The sequence below is a fragment of the Eubalaena glacialis genome, chromosome 2 (genome assembly GCF_028564815.1).
Source record: "Eubalaena glacialis isolate mEubGla1 chromosome 2, mEubGla1.1.hap2.+ XY, whole genome shotgun sequence".
Classification (NCBI taxonomy): Eukaryota; Metazoa; Chordata; class Mammalia; order Artiodactyla; family Balaenidae; genus Eubalaena; species Eubalaena glacialis.
The window spans coordinates 149,703,279-149,724,152 of record NC_083717.1 but is presented as its reverse complement, the minus strand read 5'-3'; the positions used below and the strand labels follow the sequence as shown (position 1 = coordinate 149,724,152).

At 37.3% G+C, this 20,874-nt stretch overlaps 2 protein-coding genes across 2 annotated transcripts in view; both read left to right on the top strand.

Annotated features, from left to right (window-relative positions):
- The window catches only part of WDHD1 (WD repeat and HMG-box DNA binding protein 1), a 63,111-nt gene extending 47,224 nt beyond the window's left edge, over positions 1-15,887 (top strand). The window contains exons 17-26 of the mRNA XM_061182586.1: positions 1,075-1,189; positions 2,054-2,185; positions 4,640-4,863; positions 4,945-5,063; positions 5,254-5,310; positions 9,441-9,484; positions 9,919-10,089; positions 10,717-10,847; positions 12,566-12,704; positions 15,622-15,887. Of these exons, the coding sequence (XP_061038569.1) occupies positions 1,075-1,189; positions 2,054-2,185; positions 4,640-4,863; positions 4,945-5,063; positions 5,254-5,310; positions 9,441-9,484; positions 9,919-10,089; positions 10,717-10,847; positions 12,566-12,704; positions 15,622-15,822 (1,333 nt within the window). The 3' untranslated portion in view covers positions 15,823-15,887. The remainder of the gene's footprint in view (positions 1-1,074; positions 1,190-2,053; positions 2,186-4,639; positions 4,864-4,944; positions 5,064-5,253; positions 5,311-9,440; positions 9,485-9,918; positions 10,090-10,716; positions 10,848-12,565; positions 12,705-15,621) is intronic.
- Positions 6,799-7,456, top strand: LOC133085492 (eukaryotic translation initiation factor 5A-2-like). The gene has a single exon (XM_061182585.1). The coding sequence runs from the start codon at positions 6,831-6,833 to the stop codon at positions 7,359-7,361; it is 531 nt and encodes a 176-aa protein (XP_061038568.1). The 5' UTR covers positions 6,799-6,830; the 3' UTR covers positions 7,362-7,456.
- Positions 15,888-20,874: the final 4,987 nt, after the last annotated feature.

The window sequence follows — 20,874 nt, the reverse complement described above, 5'->3', positions numbered from 1 at the left end:
GAGTGTGCAATTATGTTTTTCTTATAAATAATTTGGAGTACATACATTAAAAGAGTATTCTGCATATATAAATCACTCTGATGAATGCTTTTTTTTTTTTAAATTAATTAATTAATTTATTTATTTATGGCTGTGTTGGGTCTTCGTTTCTGTGCGAGGGCTTTCTCTAGTTGTGGCAAGCGGGGGCCACTCTTCATCGCGATGCGTGAGCCTTTCACTATCGGGGCCTCTCTTGTTGCGGAGCACAGGCCCAGACGCGCAGGCTCAGTAATTGTGGCTCACGGGCCCAGTTGCTCCGCGGCATGTGGGATCTTCCCAGACCAGGGCTCGAACCCGTGTCCCCTGCATTGGCAAGCAGATTCTCAACCACTGCGCCACCAAGGAAGCCCTGATGAATGCTTTTTAATTCATAAATTGCATTGGTACTCATCCTGATGGGCATATATGAGTGCCTTACATATTCTAGTCAGAAAAGTCCTTGCCAAATGAACTATTACCACATAAGGCAACCCTTCATTTAGCAGAGCAGATATACAGTATAACCTTTTTATAATGATAATGGATTTTCTGCTTCACTCTCACCAATATCTAATAATAAACACTTATTGGACATTTCACCCTCTTTTTCTCTTATATGACACTTTCTACCAACAGTACCAAGTATTTCCAACTGATGAATGAAAGTGAATATGCTTTATCAGCATTTTATCTTAGGGCGGTCTGTTTTATAAGATGGATCCCATAACAAGTGTTTATGGCACAACTTCTGTATTTTGAAAGTGGGCATTTTGCTAAGGAAAATCTGAAAAGAGCTGATTTCACTTTTAGTGATTGTTAATTTAATAAAACTGATGTGAGGAGGGATTTTTGAAGTTCTTGAAGTACGTGGAGGGATAATTTTGGTACTTAATCAGGCCTAAAGTACTTTTTTAAAAGAGGAATCTTTTGTATATTATTAAGCCAGCTATTGGAATAATATTATTCCAAGTTACTAACTTTTGGAAAATTTATAATGTAGCAGTTTTTATGATATTTTAGAAAGTTTTTATGGTGAGACCGTTTCTTTCCTGACAGGTGTATTCCTTGCAAAGGTTCTCGATTTCCTCCCACCCTTCCACGCCCTGCTGTAGCTGTATTATCCTTTAAGCTTCCTTACTGTCAGACTGCCACAGAGAAAGGACAAATGGAGGTATGCACAAATCTTACCTTGACACTCTGAGTTTGAGAATACCCTGCCTGTGACACAGACATTTAAAATTATTCTGATGACCAGTGTTGAGTATTCATTACTCTATAATTAAAGAAATAGCAGTAGCTGTGAGGGAAGAGGGCTGCTTCCGGGGACTTTGTCTAAGAGGTAAATGGGTGTGACTGTCAGGGCCTCACTAGGGTAAGGCACTCACTCTCGGGCTTGGACAAGTGCCTAAGAGGACGTGCCTCCATGAATTTTGTACCCTTAGGCGCCAGGCTTGCCTCACCTTACTCCTAGCCCTGTGTCATCAAAAGTCTTTCGCTATCTTGCAGTTAGTTATTCTAAACAAGAAACAAATCAGCTTATAAAAATCTAGTTTACCAAGTTCTCTGAGCATCAGCTATGATAGCTAGGAAACTTTAAAATGCTATATACAGTTGACCCTTGAAGAACATGGGTTTGAACTGTGTGGGTCCATTTATACATGGGTTTTTTTCAGTAGTAAATACTACAGTACTGCACCATGCAAGATTGGTTGAATCTGAGGATGCCGAACCTCAGATACGGAGGAACTGCATATATATGGAGGGCTGACTATAAGTTATATGCAGATTTTCAACTACACAGAGGGTAGGCGCCTCTACCTGCTACATTATTCAAGGGTCACTGTATTTCCCTTTTTTTTTTAAGGATAGAAGATTAAGTCAGGGCATAATATCACATTAGAATTGTAAAATAAGCTGTAGAAAGGAATATTTCAGAAAATATTTTATTCAGAAACTGGTATCGTATGATAAATGTTTAACACTTGCGTGGTATTCAGCTGATAGTTGGCTCTAAGCAGTTTTTCCACTTTTGCAGGAACAGTACTGGCGTTCAGTTACGTTTCACAACCACCTTGATTATTTAGCTAAAAATGGTTATGAATATGAAGAGAGCACTAAAAATCAAGCAATAAAAGAACAACAGGAACTTTTAATGAAAATGCTTGCGGTGAGTAAAATAAGTATAGTGGGGAAGAAAAGTTAATTGCTTTTCTCTAGGTTGAATTTCTTTTTTTTTTTTTTTTTAATCAATTGGTCTTTAACATCATACTGTGCTGATGTGAACTGAATGTTAAATTCTACTTATATAGGATAAAAATTCCACTTAGAGGTTGTTAATCATTCCCATTTTTTATTACAATTATTGAAATTTAGTTTTTGTACCCAAGAGCCCCTATGTATAGGAAACATCTCTTTATTGTACCTTTGACTTTTACCCATACAGTTTAGTACCTGCTATTGTTCCTGGAATGACCCACATGTAGGGGAAATATTCCAGGGGCATATTCTTCAGAGTGATCTTTTACTAGTTCTGTCTGATAATTTTTTTTTTTTTTGGAGTATAATTGCTTTACAATGGTGTGTTAGTTTCTGCTTTATAACAAAGTGAATCAGTTATACATATATTTCTTAATGGTATGTGAATTAGCACCAGGTTCCACAACCTAGAATTCTTAAGTTGTATCTGATGGTGTTTTTCTCCCTTAAAAGTTCTGTTTCCCAGTTCACGTTGCAGTTAAAATATTTAAGACATTGCCTTGTATCTAAGATCATAGGAGGAAATAAACTCTTCTGGTGCTACCTCCCTTTTTTGTTTTTGCCGACTGGTCTGTGTTTTAATAGGCCCTGTAGGTGATTCAGATGCTTATTAATAAAGTTTGAGAACTGGCTGTAGCTCCTCTCTTATCATGTGCAGCAAATAAAGTTTGAGTGTAGACGTTTAGGTCTGCAGGCTGAGCAGTCTTAAGAACTTTGATCAGGCTTTTAGATATGCCTGCCTTTTGTTATCCTCTTAGGTAAAAGTTTGTAGCCAGTGACCAGGTTTGGTCCCCTGGATATTTAAGTACAGTTATCTTTAGAGACAAAAGAACTTTTTGAAACATAAGATTCATGAGTTTGTGTCCTCATTCCAGGTTGGCTTATGAGGAGGAGTATAATGTAATTTCTTCTGTGCTCTTCTTGCACTAGACTGTAAACACCTTGAGGGCAGTGACCATGTCCTGTTCACTAATGTATGCCAGGCACTGATGTAGTGTCTGATACATAGTGCACCTCAGTATTTCCTAAGAGAGTAAATGGCTCAGACTTTTCATTTTAAAGTTGAGGAAAAAAACTCCTGAGGGAAAAGTGATATCTGAGACCACAGAGTTTATTGTAACTTGTCTCCAAAAGGTGACATTCACTACTCTCACCTCTATGCAACACTGCCTTGCATTTAGTGTTAAAGAAATTTAATTAGTTTACTATCGAGTAAGTTTTGTTCCATTCACAAAGTCCCATTTGTACACCAACATGAACTAGTAACCTTTTTATTTCCTACAACATATGTAAGGAAACATGTTTGATTTATTTACCATTTAGCCTTAGAGGAGCTTTTCCACTGGGGTGAAGTGTTCCTCAGCAGGGTGCTAGTAGCATCCTGTTAGTTCTTTAGCATTCCTGCCCCCAGGCAGATGCCCATAGTTCCACCTAATTACTGGGAAAACCATACTACTTTCATTTCCAAATGCCCTCTGAGGCAGAGTACCACCCTGATTGAGAAGTACTGCTTATAGATAAGTGATTCTGGAAAACTTGAGAAGGACATGCAGGTAAATATCTAAAGCGTCTGTGCTGATGAATCAGACTTGACATGTCTAAGTAACAAAGTAATACTTCTATGAATTATGAGACCTTTAGTAGTCTTCGAAGTATTAGTTTTCCTCACATTGTACTTCAGTTGCCTCACTTTGAGTCGTCAAAATTCATACCAAAAGAAAAAGTCATGATAAATGAAGGTTTTTCATTTTATATTGTAAGTATAAAAAATAGAGCAAGAAAAAGGAGGTTGTTTGCTAATTTGGAAGTTGTATAACTGTTTCTGGTAGTTAGAGATCATGGACAATCATACTTAAAAAGCTAATGGATGAATCTATTTGCCTACCCACATTCACTTAGTAGCATTTGTGTGCCAATTCTAGGCAAAGTAATAACAAATCACTTACAATTTATTCTTTCTTTCAATTTGCTACCCTGTTTTGTGAGTGCAGGTGGTGGAATGAGCAGGAAAACAAATTTAGGAGAACCATTTTTGAATTTTTAAATAAATCTCTTACTCTCCTTGCAACCAATAACTTGAAATGATATGTCATATTTCATTGTTGATTGTAAAATGCACCATTATTTTACTTATTTAAGTCACTAAGACAGAAAGAAATGCTGCCAATTAAACTGACTCACCGTCAATTGTAAGACGCTTCTCAACTTCAGAGAGAGATGTTAAGATGTGTAAAAATGTGCCTCTTAGAATCAGGGATACAGTATCAAGAAAACTTTTCTCAGTTCTATTAGTAGTATCATTCTTTTATTTTTAAAAAGTTTTACTCAACATAATTTGACTTCTTTCCCCCTTTTTTTCCTTTAGCTTTCTTGTAAACTGGAGCGGGAATTTCGTTGTGTGGAACTTGCTGATCTAATGACTCAAAATGCTGTGAGTTTAGCCATTAAATATGCTTCTCGTTCTCGGAGATTAATATTGGCCCAGAGACTTAGTGAACTGGCTGTAGAGAAAGCAGCAGAATCGGCAGCCACCCATGCTGAAGAAGAGGAAGAAGAAGAAGAGGATTTCAGAAAAAAGTTGAATGCTGGGTAAGAAATGTTTGAGTTTTACCATCCTGAATGTTGACTTGGTCTTTTTATAGCTCTTTATTGAATAATATTGTCTTTTAGTTACAGTAATACTCCTACAGAGTGGAGTCAGCCAAGGCTCAGAAATCAAGTTGAAGAAGATTCAGAGGATACTGGAGAAGCTGATGATATAGAAGAAAAACCAGAAATACACAAACATGGTAAGATAACATTTTTAAGGCAGTTTAAAGATGAGATGTGTCATGTGTGTGACTTCTCCCCTTTTACTTGGCTGAGGGAAATTGAATACCCATACTTTTTCAAGACATCTTTCCTGTCTGATTGTTGATTACAGAAGATGACTTTATCTTCCCATTTACATTGTATTGTTTTATCTTAATTATTCTGTAGGAGAAAACCCATTTTTCAAAAGTGTAAATTCCTCTGATATGCCAGCTATTAAGTCAGGTAAGAAAATTTTGATTTTGTAATATCGAGAAAATTTTGAAGTAGTCTTTACAGTGATACATCTACTCAAATACACCTTACTCTTCAGGGCCTGCTTCGTTGTTGTTTTTAATCAGAAATGTTTGTGAAACAGTGGTCATTTAACAAATACTTATTAAATGCCTATTTTGTGTCTAGTATTTGCCTGGGGTGGGGGGCTACAGTGGTCAAGTAGACATGCATGTTTGATCCCTGCATAAACCTTATAGTACCAGCTGGCTTTTAAAAGTATATATATATAAGTTTGATTTTAATATACTTTTACATGTGTACAGATTATTAAAAGAGCATATAACAGGTGGCTGTAATCTAGTCAGTGGTGGGGGATGGTTTGGGACCCCAAGGAAGGCTTCATGGAATGTTTATTTATTTTTTAAATTTATTTTTGGCTGTGTTGGGTCTTCGTTGCTGCCCGCGGGCTTTCTCTAGTTGCGGCGAGCAGGGGCTGCTCTTCGTTGTGGTGCGCGGGCTTCTTATGGCGGTGGCTTCTCTTGTTGCGGAGCACGGGCTCTAGGCCCGCGGGCTTCAGTAGATGTGGCACGCGGGCTTAGTAGTTGTGGCACAGGGGCTTAGTTGCTCTGCAGCATGTGGGATCTTCCCAGACCAGGGCTCGAACCCGTGTCCCCTGCATTGGCAGGCGGATTCTTAACCACTACGCCACCAGGGAAGCCGCCACGTGGAATGTTTAAAGCAGAGATCTAAAGGATGAATGAGTCAGCCAGGCAAAGGTGGGTGGGAGCAGAAGAAAAGCATGTGGGCTTAAGGAACAGCATGTGTGAAGACTGTAAGAGAGGCTTGAAGAGCACAGAGAGCAAAGAGAAAGGGGTGCTGAATGGTTTTGGAGCCAAACCGTGCAGATCCATGTAGGCCATGGTAGGATTTTGATCTTCATTCTGAGGTTGCTGGGAGGCTATTGTAGGCTTTAATCAGGGGCAGAGTATGGCACACTGTGAAGAGGAGGACTGCATATAAGGAGACTTCTGAGGTAGTCCCAAGTGAGATTGAATAGACTGGGGTGGTGGTGATTGCTGGTAGAAAGAATGGGAGGAATTGAAGAGGTGTTTCTGAAGATGATATAGAGAGTATGGAAGTTCAGGGTGTGAAGAATAACTGTCAGTTTCTGGCTTGAGTACTTGAGTGAATGATGGTGCCATTTACTGAGTCAGGAAACACTAGGGAAATGTAGGTTTAGATAGGAGGGCGATGAATTACTATTGGCTGTTTGGGTCAGGAGCTCAGGAAAGTAGTATCTCTGGGATGGAGATATAAAGTGAAAATTGTTGACATAAGTATAGCAGTTTAAACCATGGGTATGGGTGAGTGAGCACTGGGGGAGGATCAAAGTGAGGAGAAAAATGAGGTTAGGCCTAGAGAGAAGGAGGAGGAGGAGGATGAACCATCAAAAGAAAATGAGGGGTCTCTTGGAACTGCCGCGGTCGCCACCGCTGCCGCTGCCGCAGCTGTGGGGGACTGGCGCGGTTATGCAGGCGAAAGGCGCTCTTTCCCTGCTGAAAGTACCCTCAGAAAAGCAACCATCTCCCCAGCCCACCATGGCGGATGAAATTGATATCACTACTGGAGATGCTGGGGCTTCCAGCACTTACCCTATGCAGTGTTTGGCCCTGCGCAAAAACGGCTTCGTGATGCTCAAAGGACGACCATGCAAAATAGTGGAGATGTCAACTTCCAAAACTGGAAAGCACGGTCATGTCAAGGTTCACCTTGTTGGAATTGATATTTTCACGGGCAAAAAATATGAAGATATTTGCCCTTCTACTCACAACACGGATGTTCCAAATATTAAGAGAAATGATTATCAACTGATATGCATTCAGGATGGTTACCTTTCCCTGCTGACAGAAACTGGTGAAGTTCGTGAGGATCTTAAGCTGCCAGAAGGTGAACTAGGCAAAGAAATAGAAGGAAAATACAATGCAGGTGAAGATGTGCAGGTGTCTGTCATGTGTGCAATGAGTGAAGAATGTGCTGTAGCCATAAAGCCCTGCAAATAAATGGGAACATCAGGCATGAGCAAAATGTTTAGGTCTGGATCAACTGCAGATCTAAAGTTTGGTTCTAAGTTGTCACCAAAGCTATGGCGTTCATAAGCAACCTCATTTCTTTCTTTTTTTTTTTTTTTTTTAAAAGCTCTCCTTACTCTTTTTTTTTTTTTAAAGAGCACATTTGTTTGTTTGTTTGTTTTTAAATTAATTTATTTATTTTTATTTATGGCTGTGTTGGGTCTTCGTTTCTCTGCAAGGGCTTTCTCTAGTTGTGGCAAGCGGAGGCCACTCTTCATCGCGGTGCGCGGGCCTCTCACTATTGCGGCCTCTTGTTGCGGAGCACAGGCTCCAGACACGCAGGCTCAGTAATTGTGGCTCACGGGCCCAGTTGCTCCGCGGCATGTGGGAACTTCCCAGACCAGGGCTCGAACCCCTGTCCCCTGCATTGGCAGGCAGATTCTCAACTACTGCGCCACCAGGGAAGCCCCTCATTTCTTTTTTAATTGTTTTGAAATTGTGCTGAGTTAGTTTTGCAGGCAATTCGTAATTTTAAAAAATGATCAAGATGTATAATTCTTTTTTTTAAATTTTGTAGGTGTCTTTCCTATAACTTTCCTGTGGTTTTCAGTATGTAAGTCTAAGAAACAGACAAGATAGATTCAGAAGATGTGATTTGTCTGAGCAAATCGTTCCTAAATTTTAGTTAAATGATAAATAAACCAGGGTTTTAAATCGAACAATGTAGCATCTAGTGGTATTGAAGCACCACATTTAAGTTGAATTGCTCTGCATTAATTTCAAACTTAATATCATAGAATAAGTAGATTATGGATTGGAATTGTCAGAGTTTCAGCATGGGTGTGGCAAGCACAGATCCTTAAAAATCATGTTATCAAAAAGTGCCAGTTATCTTAGTAACCACGTGCAGTCCACCTGTATTACCTCAGTCATTCTGTTCTTTGCCAAATTGCTGGTAGACTTAATATAACCTATATTATGGTGATTTTAGTACTTTCTTGTGGTTGACAGAGGCATTAAACTGTTTTGTGACTGTTAGCAAGTCATATTGTAAGGAAGACACAAAGGACAGTGGCAAAGGATGTTGGTTAAAGCCATAGGTTTTTATTTGAGGCCTTTGTATTCAACATAAAACTAGGAAGTTTCCATTTGTGTTTTTGCCTTTAACTCTTGTCTCTCTCTCTTTATTTAAAGGAGTGACCTGCTTTACAGGATACTATGCAGTACTTTTTATCAGTTATGTTGAATAAATGTTGGTATTTGTAGTAGTCAAAAAAAAAAAGAAAAGAAAATGAGGAAGGAGGTAAGCCAGGGAATGCAGTATCTCAGAAGTCAAAGGGGAGATAGTATCAAGAAGAAAGGAACACTCTGCTATGTGGAGTGCTGTTGAGAGGTCAAACAAGGTGATGGCTGGAAAAGATCCACCAGTTTTGGCCTCATAGAGTTTACTGAGTTCTTAGCAAGAGCAGATTCTGCAGGGTAGTAGGGCTGGAAGCCATGTAGTGGATGGAGGAACATATGAATAGTGAGGAAATGGGAATAGCTGTGTAGACAACTCTTGAGAAATTTGGCTGCTTAGGGGAGGTGAGAGAAAATTATGTGGGGGGCGAGAAGGGGATGTGGCAGAGAGCGTGTTTGGTTTTTGTTTGTTTCTTTAAGTTGGGAAACTTGAGCCAATAAAGAAGGAAAAGTCAAAGATGACACGTGTAGCCATTGATAGCACAAGTTTCTTGAAAAGCAGGAGTGCGTGGGATCTAGAGCATTCATAGAGGAGTTATTAACTAGCTAAAATAAGGCACCATTCTTCCCTGGTAACAGGAGAAAAGAATAGATCTCTACATATTGTATCTGTATATTTCCTAGTGGCAAATTGGGATAGTTCCCATCATCTAATAGCTTTTATTTTGTCTTAGAAATAGGAAGGAGGTCATATATAGTTATTAATAGTTTTAAAGTTGCAAAGTACATTATTTTCATATAATACAGATTAAAATATTCCATTATTCTTGTAGAAGTCATAAGTCTTCTGAGTTTTACCACTATTAAGTGAGGGTTTCTTTCTTATGAAAGGTGCAGTTACCTCTAGCAACCAAGGACGAATAAACCCCTTCAAGGTAAACTCTTTCCAGTGATGTTTTCTATTATTTAAATACATTTCCATACAGAGAAATATTTCCAAACTACCAGATGACCCTTCCCAGACTTAAGAGGCATTAAAGACTGCAACAGATTAAATTTTAAAATATTTAAATAAGTAAATATTTTAAAATAAACAAAGATGAAAGCAGCACTAGTTCCTGCTTGGACCAAGAGTTACATTTTCTACTTATCTTCTGAGAACCTACAGTTTTGAAGGTTTTCAAAACTTGGGGATGTGGTATTTGGGAATATGTGCATCAGTCTTAATTTGGATTATACCAAATATATTCAATTCCGAAGGTGAGACTACAATACAAACTTAACAGAAATTTAAAGGAAAAATAAATCTCTTGGCATTTTCTTTTTTTCTTCTTTAAACATTAAATGCTAATATTAGTTTGCTTTTTAGGTATCAGGCAATTCCAAAGAGCCATCCATTTCAGTGAATTCAGTACGTTCAACTAATATTTTAGACAATATGAACAAATCATCCAAGAAATCTACTGCACTTCATCGAGCTACAAATTATGAAAAGTCTCCAGTTATAAAGCCTCTGGTTCCAAAACCAAAGTCTAAGCAGGTATGATTTCAACTGCCCCCATCTGCAGTACACAACTCATAGTCTGTTTGTCTTACTTTAGTTTTGTTCACTCTTTCAGGTATGAGACAGGAGGCTCCAGTTGTTTATAACTGATTGTCTAGTGAGGGCAATGGTTCTCAATTCTGGTTTTGCATCAGAATCACTTTTTAAAAATATGTAGACCCAGGACAGGGACTCATGCATCTATCTGTATTTTTTTTCATTTTCCAAATGGTTCTGATGCATGTCCCTATTTAATGACAGCTGGTTTAGTACCTGGCCCTAATCTTTCCTTGTTCTGTATTCTGATTTTGCCTCCCAGATTTTGTCCCAGTTTTGGTATTTTATCACAGATTTGTCATCAGTAAAATAGACCTATCGTTTGTACTTTCCATTTCATATAATTTTATTCATCTAGAATACATGAAATTTGAGGTACAGTTTTTTTGGGTTTTGTGTATGTGTTTATACATGTTTATTTTCAACAGAGAACCTCTCGGGACTTCACATGTTGGTGTAAGAATTCTAAATAATTATAAATATTTCTCCACATTTTTCAAAATTTGCTTGTAACATATAAAATCATACTAGATTTTGTTGCGGTATTCATTATGTTTGTTTTTACAGGCATCTGCAGCATCCTTTTTCCGGAAAAGAACTTCCCAAGCTGATAGGACTGAGGAAGTAAAAGAAGAAAATCCTAAAAATCCATCATCTGAAACCCCAGCTATGTGTCCTCAAAACACTGAAAACCAAAGGTCAGTACATAGAGAAATTTAGTGTTCTCAAGGTGTAGTATTCCAATAAAAGGCATACAGAAGTAGCAATACAAAATTATGTGGCCCTATTATTCATTCATGTAAATAATACATTGGCACAGGTAGTAGGCATTCTGAACACTTGTAACTTTAGGGAAGCCACAAATATTGATTAATGTCTATTTATATTACTTATTAAAGTATGCTTTGATAAACTGCATACATGTTTTAAATTGTGGATACGTTTTGCTGGGACACTATATTTTATAATTAGTACATTTTTTCATTTGTTTGTTTTTAAATCGTTAGTATAGTTACATGGGAGAAACACAGTCAAAAGATAGAAAAAGATGTGTGATGAAGAGTAAATCTTTTCCCTATCCACCCAGTTTCCCCTCCACAAATAGTCACTGCACAAGTTTCTTATATAGCCTTCTGGAATTATCCTATGCATGTACACTTAGATTTATCTATTTTTTTTAGTTTTACAGAAATGGTAGTATACTCATTGTTCTGTGCCTTATTTTTTTCATTTAATAGCTTTTGCAGATGATTTCTTATTACTACATGAAGAGTTTCTTTAATCTTTTTACTTCCATTGAATGGCTATACCATAATTTATTTAGTTCTCTACTGGTGGACAAAAGGTAGTTGCTAGTCTTTTGCTAGTACAAATAGTAGTACAGTGAATAACTCTATGAATATTATATACCTATAGCTGTAAGATGGATTCCTGTATGGTTCAAGCTAATGTACAATTGTAATTTCGATAGATATTGCAAAATTGTTCTGCATGGATGTTGTATTATTTTGTACACCCCCAGCAATATGAGAGTTCCTATTTGTCCATATCCTGTTTGTCCGCCAACTCAGTGTTACCAGATTTCTTGATCTCTTGTATGCTAGATTTATTTAAAATACATCAGCTAAATTGCAAAAGTCACCATTTCATTTTTAGTGTTATGTATCTCATTTAACCAATATCTCATGTTAACCAATTTAATTTGAAGGGATAGCTGTGGTTTTTATTTTTCCTCTTTTGTTCTGAATTTAATTTAGATATTAAACACTGAAATTTTTATTTAAGAAGATTCCATTTTTTATACTATCAACAGGTTATACAGAAAAAAAGTGCTCAGTAAATATTAAATGTTTGCACTAAATCTTCACTTGTGACCTAAAGACAGTTTGTGTCAGAACTGAAATCTAATAAAACTGACAAGTATGCTGTGTCCATGCTTTACATAATAATGGTACAAGAAAGGACACACACTCCCAGGTCAGCTGTGAGGGCAGGGGTGAGGAGCTTGAGAGAAGTCGTGACGATTTCAAATAGCTGGTTTGGGAAATGGAGAAAGGCTACCAAAGATACATGGAAGGGTTATATTGGGCTAGAGGGGCTAAGTAGGATTGGAGACCTTGAGCCTGTCAACATTCATAAAAGAGTTGAAAGTTCAGAGTTTTGCTGCACTTGGAAAATACAAATGTGGGTAATCCCTTTGAATTGATCTTATAAAGGATTTTTCAGCTCATTATTCCTGCAGTCTCTAGGCAGTTTTAAGTAATATGTAATTATGAATATTAACAAGTGTAATTAACTGTGTCTCTTTTACTTTATATATAGGTATGCTAATGGTTAATCACTAACCTGAAAAATCATTAAGCACTTTAAGACTGTGTCTTAATTATAAAATTTTTTTACGTAACTGCTATTTTAGGCCAAAGACCGGGTTCCAGATGTGGCTGGAAGAAAACAGATGTAATATTTTGTCTGACAATCCTGACTTTTCAGATGAAGCAGACATAATAAAAGAAGGAATGGTTCGATTTAGAGTACTGTCAACTGAAGAAAGGAAGGTAAGTAAGGTTAATTGTACTGAGATTGAGACTTGAGTGAATTCCCAGGGTTTTGTTTTTTGTTTTTTTTTATTGGGGTATAGTTGTTTTACAATGTTGTGTTAGTTTCTACTGTACAGTGAAGTGGAGTTCCCTGTGCTATACAGCAGATTCTTATTAGTTATCTATTTTATACATATTAGTGTATATATATCAATCCCAATCTCCCAATTCATCCCCCCGCCCTCGCTTTCCTCCCTTGCTGTCCATACGTTCTCTACATCTGTGTCTCTGTTTCTGCCTTGCACACCAGTTCATCTGTACCATTTTTCCAGGTTCCACATATATGCGTTAATACACGATATTTGTTCTTCTTTTTCTGACTTACTTCACTCTGTATGACAATCTATAGGTCCATCCACGTCTCTATAAATGACCCAATTTCATTTGTTTTTATGGTTGAGTAATATTCTGTTGTATATAAGTACCACATCTTCTTTATCCATTCCTCTGTTGATGGACATTTAGGTTGCTTCCATGACCTGGCTATTGTAAATAGTGCTGCAGTGAACATTGGGGTGCATGTGTCTTTTTGAATTATGGTTTTCTCTGGGTATATGCCCAGTAGTGGGATTGCTGGGTCATATGGTAATTCTATTTTTAATTTTTTAAGGAACCTCCATACTGTTCTCCATAGTGGCTGTATCAGTTTGCATTCCCACCAACAGTGCAAGAGGGTTCCCTTTTCTCCACACCCTCTCTGGCATTTATTGTTTGTAGATTTTCTGATGATGCCCATTCTGACCTGTGTGAGGTGATACATCATTGTAGTTTTGACTTGCAGTTCTCTAATAATTAGTGATGTTGAGTAGCTTTTCACGTGCCTCTTGGCCATCTGTATATCTTCTTTGGAGAAATGTCTATTTAGGTCTTGCCCATTTTTTGATTGGGTTGTTTGTTTTTTTGATATTGAGTTGCATGAACTGTTTATATGTTTTGGAGATTAATCCTTTGATTGTCCGTTGATTCATTTGCAAATATTTTCTCCCATTCTGAGGATTGTCTTTTTATCTTGTTTATAGTTTCCTTTGCTGTACAAAAGCTTTTAAGTTTCATTAGGTCCCATTTGTAAGGATAATTGTACTGAGATGGGGACTTTAGTGAATTCCCAGGTTTTAAAAATTCTTAAAGAAAGTGCCTTTTTCTGTTTTTAGAAATTAAATACATTCTGATAAACTCTTGGTGGAGAGAAAGTACAACAAGCAAAATGTCAGCTTTGAACCTATGGATATATAATAATTATTATTTAGTGCTGATGGTTAATTTTTTGGCAGATGTACTGCTTACATCTGTATAAGTTTCTCCATATTGTAAGTTAGGGGAATACCCCAAGAAAAAGTGCATTACTTATCAAAAGCAAAAAAGATTAATAAGTAAAAATGAAATTAATTCACATTTTTGGACTACTACTCTAAAGTCCTTGTAAGCAGAATTTCTTAAAATGCTATTTACTTCCACATTGAATACGAAATGAGGATACTGCTTTGGGGGGAAAAATCTGATGTTCTGTTCTAGCCTTTCATATGGAAATTAGTACAGGTGGCTTGTACCTATTGCTCCTCATGTCAGTTTCTGCCATGTGAAAGAAGGCTAAGAGCAGCTTTCTTTTGCAAGGGGAAGGATTGTGTGTGTTGTATCAATAAATCTCAGACTTCCCTTCCCTAGGAATGACTGCGTGCAGCATGGGCACCTTGTGACATAGTTACTTACCTTGATAAGCTGGTTTTTACGAATAAAAGTATTGCAAAATGAGGAAGCTAGAAACTGGTCTTACCACCTCTAGCCTCCTTTAGAATCTCATTAGCATCTTTGTATTTCTCATTTTTTATAAGTATTTGTAAAAGGATAAAAATTGTAAAGAATTAGATAAAATGACATCTGAATAAGACCTTATTCAGGAAAAGAGTAAGAGACTTGGCAAAAGTTGTGATTGTGTTTTTGAATACTTAAAAATGTAATCAATATTTTTAGTGTAAACCTTAAACATTTCTTAAATCCAGTCTGTTAATGTGAAAAATACTACAGGTCAGATGGTCCCTTTTCAACAATAATGACTAGGAAGGAAAATAAAGTAGGAGGAAGAGGAATTGTTATAGATTAAAAGAGGTTTAAGAGGTAAATGAAATGAGTGAAGCTTGTTAGGTTCTTGCTTAGTGAGTAGAAACCAATCCCAAAAGAGCGTATACTGTATATAACGTTCCTGATATGACAAAGTGATGGGGATGAAGAACAGAGAACTGATTGCCAGGGGTTAGGACCTGGGAGAGGAGTGGGGTGGGGCAACATGTGGGATCCTCATGTTTATGGAACTACTGTTCTGTATCCTGAATGCGGTGGTAAATACACAGCCTACAATAGAATTATACACACACACACACACACACACACACACACACACAAACAAGTAGAAATAAAAAAGGGGATTTTATCAATGTCAATATCCTAGTTGTAATAGCGCACTACAGTTTTGCAAGATGCAACCATTGAGGGAAACTGAGTAAAGGGAACACGGTGGCTTTCTGTATTATTTCCTACAACTGCATGGAAATCTATAATAATCTTAAAATAAAAGGTTTTCTTTTTAAAAAAGTACCTGCAGTTACAGTGTTTTGCACTTAATATGGTTAAATACAAGCAGAGTTTAGATTGAAATGTTATAGAGGTAGAATGTAAATTTTTTAAGGTGCCCTGCAATTAAGTAATAAGAGATTTGTTTAAAAAAAAAAAAAAGAGAACCCTTAATGATTAGTTTAACAATTCAAGTGCTAATTATGCTGCTTTACATAAAGGAATGTTGCCTGCAAAAGTAACAAAATCATGTCCTTCCTATTTCTTTGTTAGTGCCTAAAAACTTTTCTCCTGCAATATTTTTATAAAGGCATGGGCTGCCAAGGCCAAAGGAGGAACTGCAAGTGATGGAGCTGAAGAAAAGAAACGAAAACGTGTGGTCGATGATAGTCACGAAACTGAAAACCAGAAAGAAAGAACGAAGGAGAATCTGAATTTGCCTAAAAAGCAAAAACCTTTAGATCTTTCTACGAATCAGAAACTGTCAGCTTTTGCATTTAATCAGGAATAGAGTAAGGAAGTGAACTTAGGAAAGTAATGGATTTTTTACTCATCTTTGATGAATCTAGACCTTTTAAAAAAATCTTTAGGAAACTCTTTATATATTTTTAAAAGAGTTTAAAGACTGCTGTTTGTCTTTATAAGATAATGTAGTAATTATATTGGTGTAGGTAGCAGGGCATCTGTCAAAACTATCATCTCTTCAGATTGCTCTGTCCCCAAATAGAGGGCCATTCAGAAGCATTGTGGTCATGGTCACTGACTGGAGGCCACTGTCGTGTCCCATTGGAAGCTGATTTGATTTTGTTTCTTACCTTCAAAATCATCAAAGCCAAGGTCTTAAAACCTCTGAGCATTGAAGTACCTTGTAGGGTTTTCCTTGTTTGGTTCATATCATGTACTGGGAAGTACTACAGAAGTCCTCTTCCCAAGTGTGTTACCATAGACTGCTCTCTATGTCTATACTGGCCCCAGGGGACCATGTATTTTTTTTAATATGGGCCCTAGACATGTAAATAATTTTGTAGATGAGACCTTTTGTTTGTTTTGGCAGTTTCTTCATATATTACTTTTAATTATTTGTGTAGCCTTTTTTTTTTTAAATAAAACTTTCACATTTCCATATTTAGCTTGATATGATCTTCATATTGTATTTCCATGAAATGGAAGTGTTTCTAGAAAATATATTGTATATTTATTACCGTAATTTCTACCACCCCCCATCCTATTACACAGTATACACACAGAAGAGAATTGAAGATACTGTTTTGATGGCATTGCAGCCCAGCGCATAATGTGCTCCTGGTAAGCTACTCTGGTTATCAGCATCAGCAGTGCTTTTCTGAGCAAGTCTTTGAAGCCTTGATAAGAGAGTGGTTGAAGAGTAATGGGAAGTGTTTAACTCCTCTTTTATTTTGAACAAACAAGATTTAATTAAGTAGTTCATACATTTTTTTGGTTAGTATTCTAAGCAGAACTTAATACAAATGCAGCCACTTAATGAGGGCAAAGTACAAGGGGTGGGGTTGGGGTAGGGGGATAGTAGTAAAATCAGGTGGCTCAAAATCGAGGGTAGTTTTATAGGTTGGAAGGAACAAAATATGTTGAAAATTTAGATGTGTAGGAGCCAAAGGATATTCCTTGTCTCATGATGATTAAGGTTGGGAAGGAATACATTTCTGATTGTTTAGTTAGTAGCTGGTATTGAGAAACATTGTAGCATAGAGGTTAGGAGCACAGATTTCAAAGCCAGACTACCTGGGCTCAAAGGACCACTGCAATACTACCAGCTAAATAACCTTGGGCAAGTTCTAGCCTTTGTCCACTCATCTGTAAAATGGGTATATTAATAGTAACTACTTTAGAGGGTTGTTATGAGAATTAAATGAGGTAAAAGCACTTACCTGGCACATAGTAATGTTTTATATACATATCAGCTATTGTTACTATGCTGTTGTCTGGTTCATCTTGCTTTGTCATTAGGTTTGATTCTGAATTAATTATGTATGAATTAATTTTGATTTCAAGATCCTGAAGTAAAAGTTTATTTATATTACTTTGGAAAGCATGTTTATTGACATGTATTTTGTTTTTACTTCCTCAACTTACTTATTACCACAGTGTATAATACTTAAGGATATAATCCTTGAGTGTTATATTTCAGATCCATAGGAACCTGATAACACCAAGGATTTGCAAAAAGTTTTTTCTTTCTTTCGTTCCTTTGGCCACGCCATGCGGCATGCAGGATCTTAGTTCCCCAACCAGGGATTGAACCCGTACCCCCTGGGAGTGGAAGTGTGGAGTCTTAACCACTGGACCACCAGGGAAGTCCCTGCAAAAGGTTTTTTTAATCTCCTACTTTTGTTTGGTTGAAGGAAGGTTTTTGTATTGACCTGGTTTAACTTACAAATCAGAACTTTGAAACCAAGAAATATCATACTTATTCCTTTTCTATATAATATTAAACTTCTTTTAAGAAAAAAAAATCTTTGGGACTTCCCTGGTGGTCCAGTGGGCAAGACTGCACGCTCCCAATGCAGGGGGCCTGAGTTCAATCCCTGGTTGGGGAACTGGATCCCACATGCTGCAACTAGGAGTTCACATGCTGCAACTAAAACCTGGGGTAGCCAAATAAATAAATAAATAAATATTTTTAAAAAAAATTTCCCCCAAAGTGCCCTTTTTAGCCTTTTTCCCCCCAAATCTAGGATCAATCAAGAATGTTGAATTGGGACTTCCCTGGTGGTTCAGTGGTTAAGAATCCGCCTGCCAATGAAGGGGGCACAGGTTCGAGCCCTGGTCTGGGAAGATCCCACATGCCGTGGAGCAGCTAAGCCCTTGCACCACAACTACTGAGCCTGCACTCTAGAGCTCGTGAGCCACAACTACTGAGCCCACGTGCTACAGCTACTGAAGCCCGTGCGCCTAGAGCCAGTGCTCTGCAGCAAGAGAAGCCACTGCAATGAGAAGCCCGTGCACCGCATCAAAGAGTAGCCCCTGCTCGCCACAGCTAGAGAAAGCCTGCATGCAGCAACAAAGACCCAATGATGAAGACCCAATGCAGCCAAAAATAAATAAACAAACAAATAAAATATTTTTTAAAAAAAGAATATTGAATTGTGTTTAATTATTAGAAGTATATACTTTTTAATACAGAAAAGAGTGCGGAAGAACATCATCCCTAATCCTAATATCCAGAGATAACCACTGTTAACATTTTAGTGTATGTCATTAGGCTTTTTTCTGTATATGTGGTTTTTGTTTGTTTTTTCACATAGGTGTGCAGTCCAAATTCATGCAAAGGAGAGGCACAAAGGAAAAAACAAAACAACTCAAGCCTGCAGTTTAAAGTGTGGCCTTTTGCTTGTAGTGTTCCTGTAATTGACACCAATTTCTACCTACTCTGGAGCTGTGTCATAAAGGGCAAAAACTTATGTAGTAGAAAGTAAACATAATGGAATCAGAAAGCCAAAAGTTGGTTCTTTGAAAGACTGATAAATTAGAAAAATATCTGACAAGATTAATCATGATACAAAGAGAAAAGCATGAATAAGTAATATTAGGAATGAAAAGGAAATTATTAACTACAAAAACAGTACAGATTTTTTAAAGGTAAGAGGCTTATGATGGTCAGTTTTATGTGTCATCTGGCTAGGCTACAGTTGTTATTCAATCAAACACTAACCTATGTGTTGCTATGAAGGTAGTTTTATAGATTGTTTTAAAGTTCATAATCAGTTGACTTTATTTTTTCTTTTATTTTTTTTAAACATCTTTATTGAAGTATAATTGCTTTACAATGGTGTGCTAGCTTCTGCTTTGCAACAAAGTGAATCAGTTACACATATACATATGTTGCCATATCTCTTCCCTCTTGCCTCTCCCTCCCTCCCACCCTCCCTATCCCACCCCTCTAGGTGGTCACAAAGCACCGAGCTGATCTCCCTGTGCTATGCGGCTGCTTCCCACTAGTTATCTATTTTACATTTGGTAGTGTATATATGTCCATGACACTCTCTCACCCTGTCACATCTCACCCCTCCCCCTCCCCATATCCTCAAGTCCATTCTCTAGTAGGTCTGTGTCTTTATTCCCATCTTGCCACTAGGTTCTTCATGACCTCTTTTTTTTTTTTTCCCTTAGATTCCATATATATGTGTTAGCATACTGTATTTGTTTTTCTCTTTCTGACTTACTTCACTCTGTATGACAGACTCTAACTCCATCCACCTCATTACAAACACCTCCATTTCATTTCTTTTTATGGCTGAGTAATATTCCATTGTATATATGTGCCACATCTTCTTTATCCATTCATCCGATGATGGACACCTAGGTTGCTTCCATGTCCTGGCTATTGTAAACAGAGCTGCAATGAATATTTTGGTACATGACTCTTTCTGAATTATGGTTTTCTCAGGGAATATGCCCAGTAGTGGGATTGCTGGGTCATATGGTAGTTCTATTTTTAGTTTTTTAAGGAACCTCCATACTGTTCTCCATAGTGGCTGTATCAATTTACATTCCCACCAACAGTGCAAGAGTGTTCCCTTTTCTCCACACCCTCTCCAGCATTTATTGTTTCTAGATTTTTTGATGATGGCCATTCTGACCGGTGTGAGATGATACCTCATTGTAGTTTTGATCTGCATTTCTCTAATGATTAATGATGTTGAGCATTCTTTCATGTGTCTGTTGGCAATCTGTATCTCTTCTTTGGAGAAATGTCTATTTAGGTCTTCTGCCCATTTTTGGATTGGGTTGTTTGTTTTTTTGTTATTGAGCTGCATGAGCTGCTTGTAAATCTTGGAGATTAATCCTTTGTCCGTTGCTTCATTTGCAAATATTTTCTCCCATTCTGAGGGTTGTCTTTTGGTCTTGTTTATGGTTTCCTTTGCTGTGCAAAAGCTTTTAAGTTTCATTAGGTCCCATTTGTTTATTTGTGTTTTTATTTCCATTTCTCTAGGACCTGGGTCAAAAAGGATCTTGCTGTGACTTATGTCATACAGTGTTCTGCCTATGTTTTCCTCTAAGAGTTTGATAGTGTCTGGCCTTACACTTAGGTCTTTAATCCATTTTGAGTTTATTTTTGTGTATGGTGTTAGGGAGTGTTCTAATTTCATACTTTTACATGTACCTGTCCAATTTTCCCAGCACCACTTATTGAAGAGGCTGTCTTTTCTCCACTGTATATGCTTGCCTCCTTTATCAAAGATAAGGTGACCATATGTGCGTGGGCTTATCTCTGGGCTTTCTATCCTGTTCCATTGATCTATATTTCTGTTTTTGTGCCAGTACCAAACTGTCTTGATTACTGTAGCTTTGTAATATAGTCTGAAGTCAGGGAGCCTGATTCCTCCAGCTCCATTTTTCGTTCTCAAGATTGCTTTGGCTATTCGGGGTCTTTTGTGTTTCCATACAAATTGTGAACTTTTTTGTTCTAGTTCTGTGAAAAATGCCAGTGGTAGTTTGATAGGGATTGCATTGAATCTGTAGATTGCTTTGGGTAGCAGAGTCATTTTCACAATGTTTATTCTTCCAATCCAAGAACATGGTATAT